The sequence below is a fragment of the Lepisosteus oculatus genome, chromosome 19 (genome assembly GCF_040954835.1).
Source record: "Lepisosteus oculatus isolate fLepOcu1 chromosome 19, fLepOcu1.hap2, whole genome shotgun sequence".
In the NCBI taxonomy this organism is placed as follows: domain Eukaryota; kingdom Metazoa; phylum Chordata; class Actinopteri; order Semionotiformes; family Lepisosteidae; genus Lepisosteus; species Lepisosteus oculatus.
Genome location: NC_090714.1, coordinates 4741467 through 4760223, shown reverse-complemented (window position 1 = coordinate 4760223; position 18757 = coordinate 4741467). Strand labels below are relative to the sequence as shown.

The following is an 18757-nucleotide window of genomic DNA, read 5'->3' as shown; positions in this document are numbered from 1 at the left end:
ACATTTCTGAGGCAAGATGTCTGCTGCACAACCTGTACTTATTCACTTGTAGTACATTGTATTACATTAGTCATGACAGGAACTAGTGAGCAGGAAGGGCCACTCCATGTCGCAATTCGTGGGAAATCGCCTTCTCGCCCGTGGAGAGACCAAGGATTTGTGACATGGTGACCTTCAGTACTTTTACAAAGTTCACAATTTTGTGCTTAAATCAAAATTTGTCATTTTTTTCTATACTTTCAATGACTATTTTGTGACTGAGGTTTAATAACTGGTCTGCGAAATTCCCCTTTAATCCAAAAATGAAGAGCCTTTATGTTAGCAATAGTGTGCGTGACCATGAGTAGAAATTTCCACGTTTTCTTAAAAAGACGTACCTGGAAGCTTGAGGAGCAATTCTCTACTTTATCTCTCCAACACAATAAGAGACTTTGAAGAGATTGAAAGAGAGCACCGACTGCACCCATTGATAGCCTAACGCATAACATTTTTCTGAAGCTGAAGAATGAAAAGAGGTGATAATAAGCAAACAATAAACCTGATAAATAGTATGCTGTGAGTTTGATTTAGTAGAATAGAAGTCACAGCTTTGAAAAGGGAGAAGAGATGGACTTTGTTTCCTAATTTAATACAATTCAATACGACAGGGAGGTGCTCTAAGAAAATCTCAATCCTTTTCTGTCTTTCACATGTCCATTTATTCCGGTTGTGCTGTGTTAGGTTTGGTGCTGGAAGTCCAGGTCTGCACGCTCTTCCTGCACCCATTTGCTAAAGCAATATTTCAGCGGCCGTCGACAGATTAAAAGTGACAAACTGCAGAGAGAGCCTTTTGAAGTGCGAGCCAGCCTCCCCCAATCAGGAAGTGTGATCGGAGTAGCTAATGTTTTAATACAATAACAGACAGTCTCTGCTGCCCCGTCCCTGGTTTCCCTGGAAACGCAAGGAAATGGCCAGGCCTGTCTACTCTTGTGTCCACTCAGGAATAATCATCCCTGGCAAACCCAGGTTCACGACAACAGGTGGTCTCGATACTGCACTCAACTAAAAATTCCCGAATAACATCAACTTTCCAATACACACCCCATTTAATTGATTTTAAAGTGAAAAGGGAAATGAGTCATATATATACAGTATATACACAAGTATTTTACCACTTACATTTGTGAATCAGGGTTCACCCTGAATATTTGGTCAAGGATTAAACTCTGTTAGATGGGAATGTTCTCTTCAGCAAAAGTACTTTGCAACTTCGAGAAGTTTGAAAATACGGATGGGTTTTCTATCTAAATAAATCTTATGCTGCTCCTGTTTCTTCCTCATTTGTCTTATAGACGATAGAAATGACAAATCTCATCAATAGTAACCTGAATGCATGACAATACCGCCTACACTATACAGTGCATTAGCTGTTGAGTTGTCACTGTTGTCAAGATGTTAATTTGAAGATTCAACACAAGATTACAGGAGCACAGCTGAAGCCCAAACTGACAATCACTTGCTAGACATTTGCTTTAAGATATATAGAAATCTGGAAAACAAGAGACTGTCTATATTGGGAAATGTGTGGTACTAAAGGTGTTACAAAACAGAAATAGCATTCACAGCTGAGAACAACTCCCACTGCATAAACCATTCTCAAGAAAAGCTTAATTAGATGTCTACACTTGAGGGAATTCATTGAGTGCAATGGCTTCTGGCAGTGTGCAAGGGACACTGGAGACAACCTTCTTCTGGTGCTCAGAACCTCTTTCTATAGTGTGTAGTGAAGCTAGCTGCTCAAAAAAGGCATGAGCTTGGAGAAAACAGCAGCCTCACTGAGGAAACCAAGTTCCAACACTGCAACCACCACAGTTAAAGGGAGACCTTTGGCTTCGACTTCATGCCATTTTTAGCTCCAAAAGTCATGATGTTAATTGGAAGACCTGGGGTCAGGTCCGCAGTGGAATTTTCTTTAATACATCAACCATCCTAGCAGGTCTTCATTAGGCACAACTGTCTGCAGAGGCTACAGGAGCACACCAATCTGACCAGCGATCTGGCCTTCAGCGGGGTTTCTGGACAAAGTGACAGAATGCACACATGCAGTCTCTGCAGAACTAGTACACTGTAAACCATACAGATAACACCTTAATACAAATACTAGCTGATATGTGTCAGCTGTTTCTTTACATGCTTGGAAGTCTTTTCATCCAGAGACGTCTCTTGGACTCCTCTCACCCCTTTTGCCACCCTTAATTAGATTGTTGCAAAGGTCATTTTTCTAGATAGATGAGCTAAATGGGTCTCCGCCCATCTGCAAAGTTAATTTGACAACATAAGAAACATTTGTGAGTCCTTAAGCAATGAAATAGCAAAACTGATGGAAAAAGTTGGAAAGCTTCCCTTATTGTGATATTGCATTTTTTACACATGATGCATGCAGATCAGTGCCATCTGTTAAGTTACTATTAAGTTATGACTTCTACTCTGGCGATCAGCTACTGTATGTGCATTTGACTATAGTCTACATATTAAAATATGAACTCTGTGCTAAAGGCCAGATTGTAACCTATCGGGGCAGCAATCTTATTTGCTGTTTATTACAGTTCCTTAAGGAATTGCAAAAACAGCATTTTAATATGAATTAATATGAGAGGCAAGAGAGGCAAATGACTTGAAATTAACCAGCGTTTTTGAAAATAGAATACAGTATCAATGTTGAGAGACTGGACTCCATATTACAGTGCCCAACAGGAGAACCATCCCCCATATAGGGCTAACAGTGAGTGAGCTTATTTTAGGGAAGTCAGGAGTCGTGCACCGAGAGCAGAAGAATAGATATCTTCAAGAAATGAAATGATCTCTCGTTACTAGGTGGGTGGTCAGCTAACATGAAACATAAAACCAATGTGAAACAAAACAACATAAATCAATGATGTTCATCCTCTTTCTGTTCTAGCTCTGATTTAAAAGGTATTTTCAGCAAAACCCTAGTAGCAACACAATTTATTTTTCATTAAGCTTCCACAGGGCACCGGCGTGGAGCTCTGGAGGTTTGGTGGTTAAGACTGGGCTGCCAAGTTCCTGTCATCACTAGTCAACAGGCCTGTGAGAAGGCTGTGAATAACTGTTTTGTTTGGCTTGGCACTGAAAAGAATGCCTTTTCTTGTGCTTAAAAAAAGCGTTTTTCTCTTCTCAGTTTAACCCTTTAAACGCTGTGGTCTGGTGACCAACAGAATAGACTTTGCTGAGATTCTTGGAATAGAAGACCACTTCTAAATTGTAAAGGAAAGAAATGTTGACTTGCTTATTTACTTTGACTTCCCTAATCACTCTTCCACTGTAAGCACTGCGCATGAAACACTTGACCTAGTGCAAAAAGCAGCCTTGCAGAGTAAGGTCTTAATCCTCCCCACTTAAGACACATATTTTGCTTCTTTGAGAACCATAAGAAAAAAAATCAAAATTCGTAACCAAGCACCTTTGCAGAGTTTAAACATGAGGCATGTTTTTTTTTTGGGGGGGTGGGGGGATCATTTTGTTTTTTTGCTTGGCGGCGTGGTCTCGCATTAGGAAAGGAAAACTTTACAGCCGAATCCTGGAAATGAGGACAACTGCTGGAGTGCAGACGTGGAAACACAGTTTCCCCTTTCAAATAAAAGAGGAAATAATGGAGAGGTGACTAATACAGAGCCACGGCAATATTTTCCTAACCCTATTTCATTTCAAAAGGGAAAGAAGGGTTCTGCACATACATGGGAAATTGAACCTGAACAGTCCCTTATGCTTAGTTTATACTTGCCTCTTCATACCAATACAACACTCTGGCACTGATCAAAGAAGGAAGCTTTTGCTCTGGAAAGCAAAGCCTGGGAAAACAGCCACCTGCTCTGTTTCTTTTTTCCTTTTTCCTGGACCATCAAGTTCCAGAATGTTTCCCAGGGTTTCAACTTTGCGTTCCAAGGAGTCATTACCTCATCACAGAACAGATCCGTTGCAGAAAACGGAGTAAACTGGCATTTTGCTCGGGCAGATAATACAAAAGTTTCATTTTTGATTCAGTATACGTTTAACTGTATACCATCACCTTCCACAGTCTTGGGAGACGGATTTTTTTCCATCCCGCCTCTTTCACTTAATACTTGATCCTTCGAGGGTGGCTTTGAGATCCTAAACCAGCAGGCAGAGGGAGCCTGGGGCACTCCCAACTGGAGCGCCCTGAGAAAAGCCCTAGAAGCCTGTGGAGAACATGCAAACTCCACACAAACAGAGCCAGAGTTAAACCCAGGATCCAGGAAAAGTGAAGTGACACTTTACGCCCACTCCACCACTGTGCTGCACCCTTCAAAGGATGCTAGATTAGCTATACATACAAAGCTGACACTTCCTATACAAGCATATGGAAATAATTACAATATATATGCATAACAATGCACACTACATAAAGAACCTCTTAAGTGAGTCTGACACAGACAATATCCAGGCCACAAAACCTAGGTCTTGCCTGTTCTACTTCAACCCACCTTCTGGTAGAGGAAAGAAGGGAAGGGGCTCAGGCTCCTTCCACACGTGTTCAGGACAGTGATTGAAAAGAAACCTCATCCAAATTAGTGAAAGCTTATTATCTTTCATCTGCGTGGGGCAATGGGGGTAAGAGATAATTCTTCTTCTACTTCAATTATTTTCTAAACCAGTGGATCTGACCCACCCCAAGCCAAGTTTTAAACTCTGAGAATCTCCCACATTTCCTCGTTCCCAGATCCTGAAAACTGTTCCATCAGAACAGTACGCTGTTCTAGTAATGTGCCCCATGACAAGTGTTGCACGTACACATCGAAAGAGCCAAAGGAAAAGGCTTCTGTCCACCATCAGGTTCAAATTTTGCCTCAGTTGTTTTATAACCTCATAAAAAAGACTAAACCCAGTTTCACAATATTAAAAACAAACACAAGTTATAAGTTCACTTCAGGTTTTTTTTTTAGTTTTTTTATGATAACAAAAATATAGTTTTCTAAACATTTATGTCACTTTGGCACTAAAACAATGTGGGTCTTAGTTATTAAAGTTGGTTAAATGTGCAGTGTTTGTTCAATTTTGACCTCCCGTCTAGAAACCAACATCTGTAAACTGGGTACCTAGGTAGTGTAATTTCAGAAAACACTTTTAATTTCTTGCTTTGTGACAAGTTGTGCCCTTCCATGCAATTTTTAACATAAAAGAGCTAGATCACTCAGACAACCTATTTCTCTGAGACCAAGAAGGAGAAACCAGTGTGAGACCAAAATGACCTAGGAACAAGATGGCAGTAGTTTAAAGAAAAAAATAAATTTTACTCGTGTTAACAAACTACTGTATATGTAGCCTTATAAAGATCTATTAAGGAGATTCATTTCACTGTGCATGAGACTTGGCTTTGAATAAATACAGATGGCATTAATCATCTGCATTTCCTAGCACTGTCAGATAATCCTACCTGTATTTGTAGCTTGTATCTGTAGCACTGGAAGTACAGTACTTCACAGGAAAAAAACACATATAAGTAGCCAGTTAAATAAAAGCTGGCCAGCCTCACAGATGTTAATGGAAAAATAAGAAAAAATAGTGGAAGCATCTATAATAAAAAAACATTTTATAAGACAATTCACACTGTGGTATGTATGCATCCCCAACACCAGCCAAAAAAGAACAAGAACTTTTGAAGTTGAAAATTACATTTCCCAATTGATTGAAAAAATATTCACAACACTGAAAAATCATGTCATGAAAATCTTTGGATCCTGAAGCCAGTAGTTAGGGTCACACTGTGGCTCTGCAATAGCCTCCAGATTGCATGCAGTCACATTTCGAATTGTATCTTTAGCATTTATTGATTTTGTATTGTTTTTTAAAATATAAAGAAATAAATCTACTTGGTGCATAGCCTCTGAAAAATAACTCTCTCCTTTGGTGAAAAGAGAGAGTACCTTCATTCAGGCAGCAGTATGTTACAGCAGAATGAACCCTTGATTACAGATGTCAATCTAAAACTGGAAAACCTGGTCCCACACAGATACTGTGGCACGGGTGTTTTCCCTCAGGGTGGTGGCAAAACAGAATCTAACCGCGCAACTGAAAGCCCAATATTGTGGTGAGACAACAGGACTGCACAAACCGAATAAACACAATCATGTGACTGGCTGAACTGCATCATTGGCACTGTAGGCCATTATCATGAGACTATCGTTATGTCTGACATCTACACAGATTTCGGATGATAAACTGGAATGTACAGTAGCTGCTGTACCAGACCTGACAGTGTTGAAGGACTGTAACACTGCAGCAGTACTGAGACGCAAGTTTCCACAGGGACAATAAATCACCGAAAGGATCAGTGACACCAGGACTAGTATTAGGCTAGACTTTGCTGTAGTCCAAGAGCTACTGAGGATCTGTGCCTGTGGCTGAAAGGTTGCTGGTTCATATTCCGTGGCCGGCACAGGAATCCTACTCTGTCGGGTCCCTGAGTGAGACCCTTAACCCCAACTTCTCCAGGGGCGCCGTATAAATGGCTGACCCTGTGCTCTGACACCAAGCTTCTCTCCACGTCTGTGTCTCATGGAGAGCAAGATGGGATACGTGAAAAGACAAATTCCTAATACAAGAAATTGAATATGGCTAATAAAGTGATCTGATCTTAATGAGCTTTTGGGTGTGATTAAAGTTAAGGACACGTTAAATACTTTAGATGACACACAGAGACAGGGCTCCACAGCTGATAAATTATTTGACACATCAACTACATAGCAGGACAGATGTGTAACAAAAAATGCAGTGCAGCTTTTTCCACTTTCCTCTCTTCAGATTCAGTTCCAGACATCCAACACGCACCTGCGCGTGTCCGGAAGGAAAACCTGCTTTGTTTCTGGATCTCTGAAGGCGCCACGGCCCAGGATCCAGCCAACAGTAACTCAGACATGAACACCTAATTTCCAGGTCATCCCAGGCATGATTTCAAGGACTGGTCTGGCGTCATGCTTAAGTACAGTTGGCCAGCTGGTTAGCTTTCTTTAAGAAAAATGAAAGAAAGGTCGAAAACTGTACCTGTGGAGTGGGAGGCTCAACTTTTCTCTTCTTTTTAAGGTTTTGCTTGTTAGTCCTGGGGTACACAATCAGGGTCTCTAACCATCTGCAAAAAAGAAAGAACTCAGTGACAGGCAAGGTAATGCTTCTTTTTGCATTAGGCTTCACCTAACATGTGAGAGTCCAGACGTACTGTATCAGAATGAACGGCACTGGACATTGAGAGATGTAAGCAATATTGAGGCAATCTGGCTGATAAAGGGGTATTCATTTTAATAAGTGGGGCTTTATTAACACTATGTAAATACTGTACATTGTTTAAAACCAAAATTCCCCCTATGAAGTCCTCTCTTTCCCTAACCAAAACTGATAAAACTAACATACAGCATGTGACCATGGCATAGACGATATGATAAGGCCTAAATTCTTCATTCATCCTTAGCTCTGAAACTCCATCCTATGCAATTCACAATAAACCTCGTTTTAGAACATAGTTTCACATAGCATGAGCCAGGAACAACAAGGAGAATAAAAATCTTCCCAAAGCACATTTCTTTGGTATGTATGGCATTAAAACTGATACCTCTGCTCTCTGCAATGCATCTAAGATTTAGTCTACCAAAAGAGTCCAGAGTCAAGCAGTTTTAACAGTTTGTGGCTGTTCTGCTCAGTACTGAGGTCTTCTGAGATATTCACATTTTTCATAGATTCTAATTCTTTTTCAGCGGTCCTCTCGAGCTACAAGTTAAAAAACCACACAGCTCAAGACATGAGCATGCGCGCCTTCTTGATCGCTCGTCAAGAACATCACCGGTCTCAACGGAAATTGGGCAGAAATCCGGCAGGAACTGAAGATGGCAATGGCAGAAGAAAGAAAACAGAAAAAATAAACGCCATTTCTGAAAATGGTATATTAACATTTTGTCCCAGAACCACTCAAGGAAGTATCCAAGCAACAACATTTTAATGAGGAATTAAGTAATAAATGTTACAAACAAAAGGAGGCTGTTTGACTTATCCTGTCATGCTTAAACCCCCATCTTGGTGGAACACCACATCTCTTGTATTTTAACTCCTGGCTGACCTCTTCATTTCTCTGTTCCACTTGCTTTTTCTAGGAGGACAGGTTCTCCAACACTGAAAACACCGCCAACACAGCACTGAACTTTTACTCTGTGAAATACTGGGCTGTCGACGCTGCTTTTTAGATTCTTTTTAATGGCTATCCTAAACACCATCACTCCCCCACCTCAATCAGACTTGGAAATAACATTGCTGACAAAGAAGCTTCTTCTTGCTTATGGAACTATTTTTGGCAAAACCTTTCCTTCTCTTTGATTCCCTTAACAAACGCCTTCTTCTGAACCATCCGATCACTGAAAGCCTTATTTGTCATTCCAGTCTGTGCCTACACCACTAACACTATATTCTTCAACAAGCTCCAGTCTTTTCTTTTGTCAGGCTAGGTTATCTATTTCTGTATAAATAATGGTTCAACTACATCAAGCACAAAAGCTTTAAAAGCTTTGATTTAAAACCATAGCATAGGAAAAAAAAATCATTAAACACACAAAACCTTTCCTTTGCAAAACTTGCAATCCATATTGAAAGCACAAGGAGATAAGACATGTAGCATTGTTTGACTAATTGCTGCAAACTCTAAAAAGGGTCAGCGGTTGAGCTTAAGAAGATATTTGTCTAGTAATACAATCTTAAAAGTGAAGCTGAAAAAAAGATGTTGTCTTTAACCAAAAAAAAGGAGTAAACGTTCACATTACAGTACATCAAATAAACCAGCATGGACAAACGTGACCTGTTTTCGAGCAAACAATCTGCAACTCCTGTAGAACACGAAGCATTTTCCACCAAACAACGCTGAATCATTATTGTAGACTTTGCTCTGATCCAGCTGTAAGAAAACATTTCCTCCATGAACTATAGATGCCAAAAAGCAAATTTTAAAAAGTAATTGAAATTGCCGCTGGAGAGTCGCAGCAAGAAAAACATATCAAACAGACTGTCTCTGTTCATCGCGATCTATTAATGTGTCCTTGCCACTCACCCAAATTAAAAATCCCAATGTACAGTAGAATCCTCACTTGCTCCTGCTGACAAATACTGTAGCTCTTGCAAAGGCATATGCTGAGATCCCATATGGCACTGTGACACTTGGGCCCACTTTCCCCACTAATGATATTAGGTAAACCGCCATCAGGAATGACAGCATTCCCTTTTATAGACTGTCCACCCAGCTGGTGGTAAAGGGCGATTTCATTACAGCCTTACTGGATTAGCAGAAGGTCGCTTCTTGAGAATTACAGGATTACAACACATTGCAGAAGAAGCAACAGGCTAGGGTCTCATGGTTTTGAGAGGTGGTAGTGCAATGGCAACATTTTGAAAATTGAGAAATGTATTGTTTAGGTGTCAGGAAATTTGTAAAAAAGTGAATGGTGAAGGGCAAACTTGAAGACGAATAGGAAAAGTCTGAGATTCAATGCGAGTCTTTCAGACTGATGATCATTTCAGTCAATGCCTTTATTCTTACAGGGACAGGGGATTCCCAGCGCTTGCTGCCCAGCTCTGTTGATCTCTCCTAAGCCTTATCTGCAAGCAGGGGGTCACAATCCCGTAGCAAAGCTACAATACGTTCCTTGTCCAGGAGGACAGTGCTTTGTAAAAAAGCACAAAAAAACCTTTGTAAAAAAAAGCTCAATTCCGATTTATAACTTTTGAGTTCTGCAAAAAAAAAGCAAAATGAAGTAAATGACAAGACAACATTTTGGGTCAGGGAGAAAAAACACAAGTTGTGTAATTCTGCCAAGTCGCATGTTAACACAGAAAGCAAAGGAAACTTCTAGGAAAGTTAAAGATCTTGACTTAAGATTACTTAAGTTAAGATCTTCGCCAGTTTTAACTGAGCTTTCCACATATCTCATTGGGAAGCTAAAGCTCAGGTGCTGAGTAAAAAAATATTTTCTAACCTGGGTTAGCACCCCCAAGTGCTCTGAAACAAATGCATGCATGCCTATACAGTTGCCAACAGCAGAATTTTGTGGTAAGAACAAGATCTCCTACAGAGCAGATAAAATATAAATAAAAAACAATTAATTCAGCGTTTCCTCAGAAATATAACAATATATAAATAAACAATATCATCACTCTAAATTATTGTGCTTTTAAGCAAGAGTTAATACTGGAGTTTCACACTGAAGATGACAGGGTCTTTTCGGATTTGCTTAATTGAATTTAGCAAGTTCATTTAACTAGCTATTCATTTTACTGAACCAATTCCAAAAGACTTACAAAACTTGATGATGAACACTGCCAAAGCCATTAACTTTGAAAAGTTAACATGAATTCAGCATGCAATATCTCCAACTTGTTCATCAATGAACTGTGCCTTTTGTTTTCAATGAACAACCTGACACGGCTGCTTGTGATTTCTTCTACTCTTGTTTACAGCCTAATGAGAAGAGTTTTTCCATTCACTGCATGTACAATAAAAATGGACCCAAGCCACAGTATGAATGAACTACCTGAATGGGCATCTATCAATAGCCATTTCACTGACACATATCCTCCAGGCAGCCCTTCCAAATAACACATCCTTCAGTCAGGTGTCTGGAACATACAATTGCACTGTACGGTATTTGACACAGCTGAAAACAACTGAAAAAAGGCACATTTCTTCTTATGGTGCTCACTGGTTAATGGTTTTTGTTACCAGATAACCGAAGATGTTTTACAAAACCCTAAAGGGTAAAAACTCCTACTATTCCTGCTGGACAAGACTGTGGAACAGTTAGGATACTTTTATTTAAGTACTCTTTCATTTCTCCATATAGCTAGGTAGTTGACTAAGAGTTTTACTATTGTTTTTTAAAAAAGCCAATGGAATTCACTGCATTTTAAGCAGAACTGCTGTCACATGAAAAGAATGAAAAAAAAAGATTGATTACATGTGAGCTTTTTGCACGGATATCCCACTGGATTAAATCAAAACTTCAACCTACCTGCTAACAAATTCCTAGCCCAGTCGTCGATGAAATCCAGAGTCCAGCAAACAAGAGAGTACAAGTGAAGGGTAATTCCAAGTTTTGATTTCATAAAGACTTCATATTTGTCGAAGACAGTTTAAGCACAATTAGACCAGCCTTAACCTAAGAGGATTAAGGTGACAAGCCGTTACCAGAAACGTTTTGATCGGTCTTATGAAATAAGCATGGGAGAAGGAACATTCACCTTTGACGGAGGCTGAATAATGGCAGATGGAAGGTAAATCATTAATGCATCTGGAAGTGAGCAGAAATGGTCAGTGTGATAAAAAAAGCGAGGAAAGGAAAGATTTCTACTTAATTTCGTAGAAACTATTACATGAATTGAATCCGAAATTCAAGGAGAATTCATTACGAGAGATATTCAGGATTTATTTCTAAGCTATTCAGCTTCTTAGCAATTAAGAAATTCTGTCTATTTTTTTAAACCATTACTAATCAAGCTCTGATGAAACTTTCAGCTCTGGTCAATATTTTTCCCCCCTAATACCTTATTGTTATGTCCTGCTTAAAATGCTTCAGTTATCGTAAAAGAAATAAATAATCGACCCTTGATGAATGGTCTTAAGATGTATCTTTTAATAGGGTGCAGTAATTATCAGGTATTCAGGGAGTTATTTAACTGAGAGTGACCTTGATCAATGCCAGGTTCACTGCTATGAGACCCTGGCCTGTTGAGCAACAAAGTTCAGCAAATTCCATTAATTTGTGTCGAAACAATACTAAGAGAAACAAGGAAAACAAACAAAAAAAAGTTCAGTTAAATGGAGACTTCCCCGTTTTTCCCCTTTCAGGAAAATCACCTGGGTAAAATTAGAAAAAGGCGTCTCCTTGACACTGCCGGCCACAATAACAACCAGATTTCAAAATAAAACTCCTGTGTGATTTATAATGACTGTGGTCTGTTTAGTCACAGCCTGCTGCGTAATTCCACACCGGCACTTTTCAGAAATGAATGCTCACATCCAAAGGCTTTGTCACACAACTTAGTTTTAACAATTCGCTTTCCACTCCAGTAAATGTGTTTAGAACAATGACTCCATTTGCCTTCAGGTGTAGTTGGGCACATCACCTCATGTTTACAGGGAGACCGCTTGGAAGAAGGTTTCAATATCAGACAGGACCCTGCAGTTCTTTGGATCTTGTCAACGCTCTGGGGATGAGTTTTCAGAAACCACTATGGACGGCACCTGCACACGCTAGGATCATCACATTCGCTGTGATGATGGGAAGGCCTGAGGCATTCATTTGCTTTTCATTGACGAACCCAACCAGAGAGCACCCACCAAAAACGCGCCACCAGGGTTTTACACTGGTCAAAATGGCACTGTAGTTCAGGAGAGGGATGAGCCGCCAAGGAAGGAACCCACTGTGGTGGAGGCAACATCTGGGTTCAGTCTCAGAGCGCAAGACAGCAAATGACCTGGGGCTTTGAGGAAGCATGTTCCAACATCCATTAGAGGGAAAGATCTGCTAATGTTATAAATGTTACATGTTGTTATGTGTTATACTGGACATGTGCAATAAAAGGACGTGCAATATTTTCTTATTTTTTTGTAATAGTACAATGTGCAATGTTTTTTCTTCTCTTCTCTTTTTTTTTGCATTCTATTTAAATGTACAGGAGCACTGGGTGTCCATAAAAACATTTCCCTCAGGGGACAATAAAAATGTTATCTAATGGCTGCCAGTGAGGTTAGAAAGCTGCATGGAGCTTCTATTTACTTTCTATTTTAAAAAAGCACACAGTCTAAAAGTTCTTTCCTTCTCTTTAGTGCTGTACAACATGCTAGCATTTAATTAATGCTCAACTTTATTGTGGTTTTATTGTTTTATGCTATAGTCATCTGTACCCTGTGCATCTTGACCGGATGCAATAAGTCAAATTATAAATGTTAATGGTGAATCGCAATTAATACTCAGAATTTGGATATTACAGTTTCTTGTACTGGATTTGGCAGACGCAAGCCTTAATTCATCACTTTGAAACTGTGACAGAGCATCTATACGCTTGTTTCGGGTGCACAGCAAAAAAAAAAATCTTATGTTCTGGCGCAACTGCTCCTAGATTGGGCCATTGAAATCTCATTTTCTCTCTTGCAAAATTCAGATGACAAAAAAGTCCAACTACATGACCACGGCTAAGGTGTGTTAACAGCTATTGAGGGGAACTGCTTTTCTAGGAGGCAAAAGAAAGGTTCAGATCAATTTAGCTCACTTCTACAGGTTGATTTTTTAAAAAGATTTAATATACTTCTGGGCACACGTTTCCCCTTCAACTCAATAGCTGGAAGTGTACAATATTTCCAATAATCATCAACAGCTACTTTAAAACAATTCATCCCAGATGTCGAGAGCCAGCAGCTGGATGTGTGTGCAGTAAGTCAGCATGTGCTTGAAATATTGGCACTGCAGTTGTGCCGATGGGTCCTTGCACTCAATCTGAGCTTGGCAGGCCCTCAATTTAGGTAGGAGCTGCCAAAGCACAAGGCTCTTTTCAAAGTACCTCTTTTTTTATTTCTGCTGTGGCAGAGGGATTAAAAAGAAACTACTGTCTCATTCCGGGCCTCATACTAAACAACAGTTTGGCTGGCAACAGGCCTAGAGGCTGGGGCTACATGAGCTACAGTAGGAAAGAAGATTTGAAAAGGAGACAGTTCATAGAGCAGAGCTTTATTGAGTTTGCTCATAAAGCCAGACCTCTAACAGTCTTTCTCTTGTCTTCTATGACAAACCGTTTTTCTCCCCAAAAAAAACAGAGAGAGCAAAGATAGATGTTTCTTGAGGTTGTTTTCATAAGAACACCACAACAAACTACACAGGATGTCAAAAAGATGTAAGGAGAAAAGTGTGGTTATGAAGAAGAGCTTCAGTATAGATGTGCTCTCTTCCTGCCCTGTGTAAAGGGAGACAACACCAGCAAAGATACTGGAACTTCAAAGATATTGGAAACTCTAGCAAAACAGAAATGTGATCCTTAAGTTCTGAAAACACTCAGGATAACGGACTTCTTGGACAATGTTAACTGAAGGGTGCAAGCTTCTTTTTTATTATTCGGAATAATAGAGAAGTCTTTTCTGGCAGGAAAAGAGTTAAAGGTCTCACAACCCCCCCACCCCGCAAGCCAAACTGGAAGTCTGATATCTGCCAAGCAATGGGGTCCTTCATCAGGGTAAGATGATGGATCTTTGACTGCAGAATGAGGATTTCAAAAGTGCTGGCTCAGAGTGTGCAAACTCCTTCTCTTATCCTCAGCCACAGTGGCCTCACACTGTGCTTAATTGAGATTGATCCTGAAAAAACAGCCCTCTGGAGAATTAACCACCGACAGCAGCTGTGAGCAGCAGTAAGAAACACATTCTGTACCCCTGTCAGCAGACGCTTTTGTGGAGGGATGCCTGTTGCCTTTCCGAAGAATGATGTAACAGAATATCCCCCGAGTGATTCACAGGCTGAGACTGCTCTACCTGTGTATATGTGGGTCAGGGTGCCTGACAGACAAAATTACACAGGTGGGTATGCTGAGCTGTGCAATGTGTAGGAGGTCTGGAAACCCACAAACATCTGTTAGCCCTCACTGGGACTCAGTAGCTGAGCACTAGCAAAGTAACAAATCAGACAATGAAACAACCTTCTCCAAAAGTGCTTTTAAAAAAGCCAGGAAAGGCCAGGAAATTCTCATGTCTGTTAATCTGTTTGGTATACGGCAACAAATCAAAATACAGGTGAAAGAACAGTGACAATACATCATAAGCACAATAGCTGCAGAAAGCCCCAGGAACAGTAGGTATTGTACAGCACACCACATACAAACACAGAAGGCAGCAGCCTGCCTTGAACACTGGAGAGGAATCCTGTACAGAAGGAGAGTGAGCACATGCAACAGTGAAATATTACCAGACGAGCAATGCAATGTAATGATAGGGACAACAGAAAGCCAAAAATCAACATTTGTGTAAAATGTACAAGGGACAATATATATAAAACCTGAAGAGAGAATTATTTCAAATTATTTCATAAAAAGGATTATTATAAAAGATCATATGATAAAGTATGCAATTTCCCCACCCACAACAATTAGCACTAGCAATGTACTGTACTTTCTCTAGTTTGAAATGCTGCACATCAGCATAAACACAACAAGCAGCAGTCACAGAAGTGCTTTAACTCACAGTCTCCTTCAAAATGGGTGTAGTCTGCAGCTCAGAACTCTATTAAATATAACAAATCAATTTTTTTACATCCACAGAGATAGGAAAGAAAACCTGACTTCATAAATGCAAAGGGAAAAGCTTGTCCAGTGTATTGCTTGGGCACGTGGAGAGCACGTCAGGTAAGACTGAGGATTTCTAGGAGGAGGATACACCAATGACCAAACTGCTGCCAGGAAAAGGGATGAGTTTTATGTGGTGATTAGCTTTACTGCCTGCATGTAAAGCTAATCTTATCACAACAGTTGGAATCGAGACTGCAATTACATTAAATGAACTCATCCCCTTTACTTAAATACTTGCTTGTACTGTGCCAGGGTGTCTCAAAAGCACTCTCAGCTGACGCAGTATCACTCAAGGAGGGAAGCATCTTCAAAAAGTCTCCACCTACACTGTACAGAACCCTTTTTCCAAGGAGTGAACATTAAACAGATATTCACAATCCTGGAGACCGTGTCTTGGGTAAAATCCCATTTCCAGGGAAACTGAAGCCAAGTGTGTTACCTTTAAATAAAGAGCGCCTCAGAGCAATCTAAGACAATCTTCACCTGTAAGTGCTGATAACACAGGTGTTGCACAGGGCTTTAAAATGAAGGCCACACACCTCCTCGTCAGACCACATCGCCAGTATCGCTCTAGGAGCAGCAGAGGAAAGGTCCCCCACAATGTCGTGCAACAAGAAGACGGAAACTTTCATGTGGCATGCCAGACGCATATACACGCCATATTACTCTAGGACTGATGAAATACAGCCACAGGCCATAAATACAAACCCTACATGGATTAGTGATAGTTGTGCTTTAAAAAGACAGGTAAAAACACAAGGGTGTGAGAGTAAAAGTTTAAAATGCTAAAAGATACCACCTTTTGAATACTGTGAATTTTGGTAGGTTCCTTTATCTTTGCAACCACAACTTAACTTATCAGGCAGTGGGGTGTGAACTGGTCTGTACTCTGATTTTCCATCTTATCTAAAAGACAGATCACACAAAAGATATGCACCCTTTGCTTGCTTAAAAGCGGTAGCCAGCTCTTTTCAGACCACAAACCACTGGGATCCTCAGGCTTACTTATAATGGAAATGGTTTTTGTGCTGCAGACAAACTCTGCAGCACCAGGGGCACACACTTGAATTGAACTGGAGCTCAGACATCGTGCGACCGGCCGCACACCGAAGTGGAGTTAGCAAACGTCTCCCGTGTCCTAGCCCTCCAACAGCATGAGCATGACTCATGCCCTCATCACCAGCCCAGCTGCTCTTTGTGCGTGATACTGTTTTTCCCCTGTTAACTAGCAAAATGGACATGCTGACGAGAGGAGGTTTTTAGAAATGATCCACACCAATCTTACTTGCCCTCCTGCAGTCTAACAATTCCCATGCATTTAGTGATCTGAACTTTGTCTTAAACACAGCCATAACCACTGTCAAGGGTTAAACATTGCCTTGAAAAAAATTAATGCAATCAGAAGGTTAATAGAGCATTGAAGCTGTTACTGTATGCCACTGAAGCCAATCAATTTGCTGTCACCCACTTCGAGGAGTGGGATTGACGAATTTTCGAATTCATTTGAGAACACCTAAGTAATCAATCAATCACACAGATTGCTTTATACAGTCCCAGTGAGAAATGAAGAGCACTCTGTGTGTACATCACCAATCAACCAGTGGGTGTCAGGCTTGTACAGACCGCCACTGCTAACTTCTAGAATAGCACCTACAGTATATACAGCACGTGACAAACAGAATAACCAGTGTTTATTTGCAGCTCCTTAAGTACAAATAGCAATTGCATAAGATTTTGGAATCCTCGATTGTGTGGCTTGGAAAACAAACTGAAATTAGGATGAGTAAATTTCAGCTCAGTGCACTGCTTCATCAGCCTTTCCAGGCACACAGCTGGACGCAGTATGGCAAAGTCATTATCTGGGACGGACAGGTAATAATCTTCTCTGACAAATTTCACAAGGTGCTTTGCAGGATCATATACAGTGTCAGTTCAAGACCAATTTAATTATATATAGTATATATAAAGTATATTTTCCAGAATGTTTTTTTTGTGATGCAGGTGGAGATCAGTGGCTTCATCCATATAATTTCTGGACAACAACTTACTCACAGATGACCTTTATACAAAGACATGCGATTTGTACAAGAGGGAATCTTTGTCATGTACTGAACTAACAGCACACTAAATGCAGATTATAAAACAACAAGTAATAATGCTCACCAATGCACTTGGGAAACCTTGAGTAAAAGATCTTTGCATTTTTAGACCAAAAATGTTTTCAAGTAAAATGCATCACTGTATATTCTGAAACAAGCTACACAGCTATGGTGACAAAGCTTATGTCCCAATTTCTTTCTGGATGAGATCCTTGGATCAGTTAGCTACCAACTGAGCCAGACTGGCCTCCTCTAGAGGTTTTGAAACCTCTCTTATATTCTAGAGTCCAGAGTTGTGGTTGTGGAGAAAACATACTAATGCATTTGTGTGTGTTCCAAAAACAAGAACCCCGCCGGACAGTGCCGTAATCCGAGACGAGCCACGACGCAGTCCTCCAGAGCACAGTCATCCAAAAATCAAAAGCTGAACACATCGGCACTTTTCTCAGGAGTTTTTAATGACTTTCAAGTGCGAGCTGCGACAGCTCCACATCATTTCTGTCAAGCAAAATATTTTTTAAAAAATCAGAGAGAGCCGGAGACGACATGGCATAAAAGAGTGGTCTGTGTCGAGTTCCAAAAGGATTATGGGACACAAGACGGGATGAAACCCTGCATTACGGAATGTCATCAACTGTAACCACATAAAGCATAAACAGCACATATATTTCTATTGTTCACGCATATGCAACAGCTAAGGGCACTGCTCACATGTCTGTGGGTTCCAGTCAGAGAAGAGCTCAGTGGTTCATTTGTGAAGAAATGTAGAAAATGCAGATGGAGACAGAGACATTTTGGTTACACGGGGGCACACACAAGAGTGAAAGTATCTGATACACAGGCATCTGGAAGCTGATATCAAGTCTTTATGCTGAAGAGCGACTTGGCCTTGGGCAGCCATCTCCTGAGAAGCACTCTAATTTGATGAAAGCCTAAGGGGAACCCACTGATTATCCTGCCTCCTGAAGGGAGTTTTAATTGAAAGGCTGTGCCATTAGATCAGGGTGGCAGATGGGGAGGAAAAAAAAAAGAATCAAAACTTTCAAGAGCTCTCGTAAAAATACAGTGGGTAACACAGTCTGTGGCCTTTCTGCAGCAAAAGGATATGCAATAATGCTGCTCCTTGCCTCCAGCCTACTGAGAAACAGATGTGCTCAGGCAGCACACGGCTGTTCCCTTCATAACCAAACTGGAGCAGCGCGGACCGTAGAGGTCTCCACTATAGAAAGCCAGGAGGTGTCTCACAGCAGCACCAATATTCCAGAACAAGTGGACATGAGGGAAAT

General features: G+C 40.5%; 1 protein-coding gene across 11 annotated transcripts in view; it reads right to left on the bottom strand.

The window, feature by feature from the left end:
* Positions 1-18757, bottom strand: part of si:ch73-103b11.2 (myosin phosphatase Rho-interacting protein) — a 173720-nt gene that overhangs the window by 53854 nt on the left and 101109 nt on the right. For 10 of the 11 annotated variants that reach the window (XM_015359910.2, XM_015359908.2, XM_015359911.2 and 7 more), the window contains exon 5: positions 7060-7144. In XM_015359910.2, the coding sequence (XP_015215396.2) occupies positions 7060-7144 (85 nt within the window). Of the gene's footprint in view, positions 1-7059; positions 7145-9100; positions 9221-18757 lie in introns of those variants that run through there. The other variant, XM_015359915.2, reaches the window with a different exon arrangement.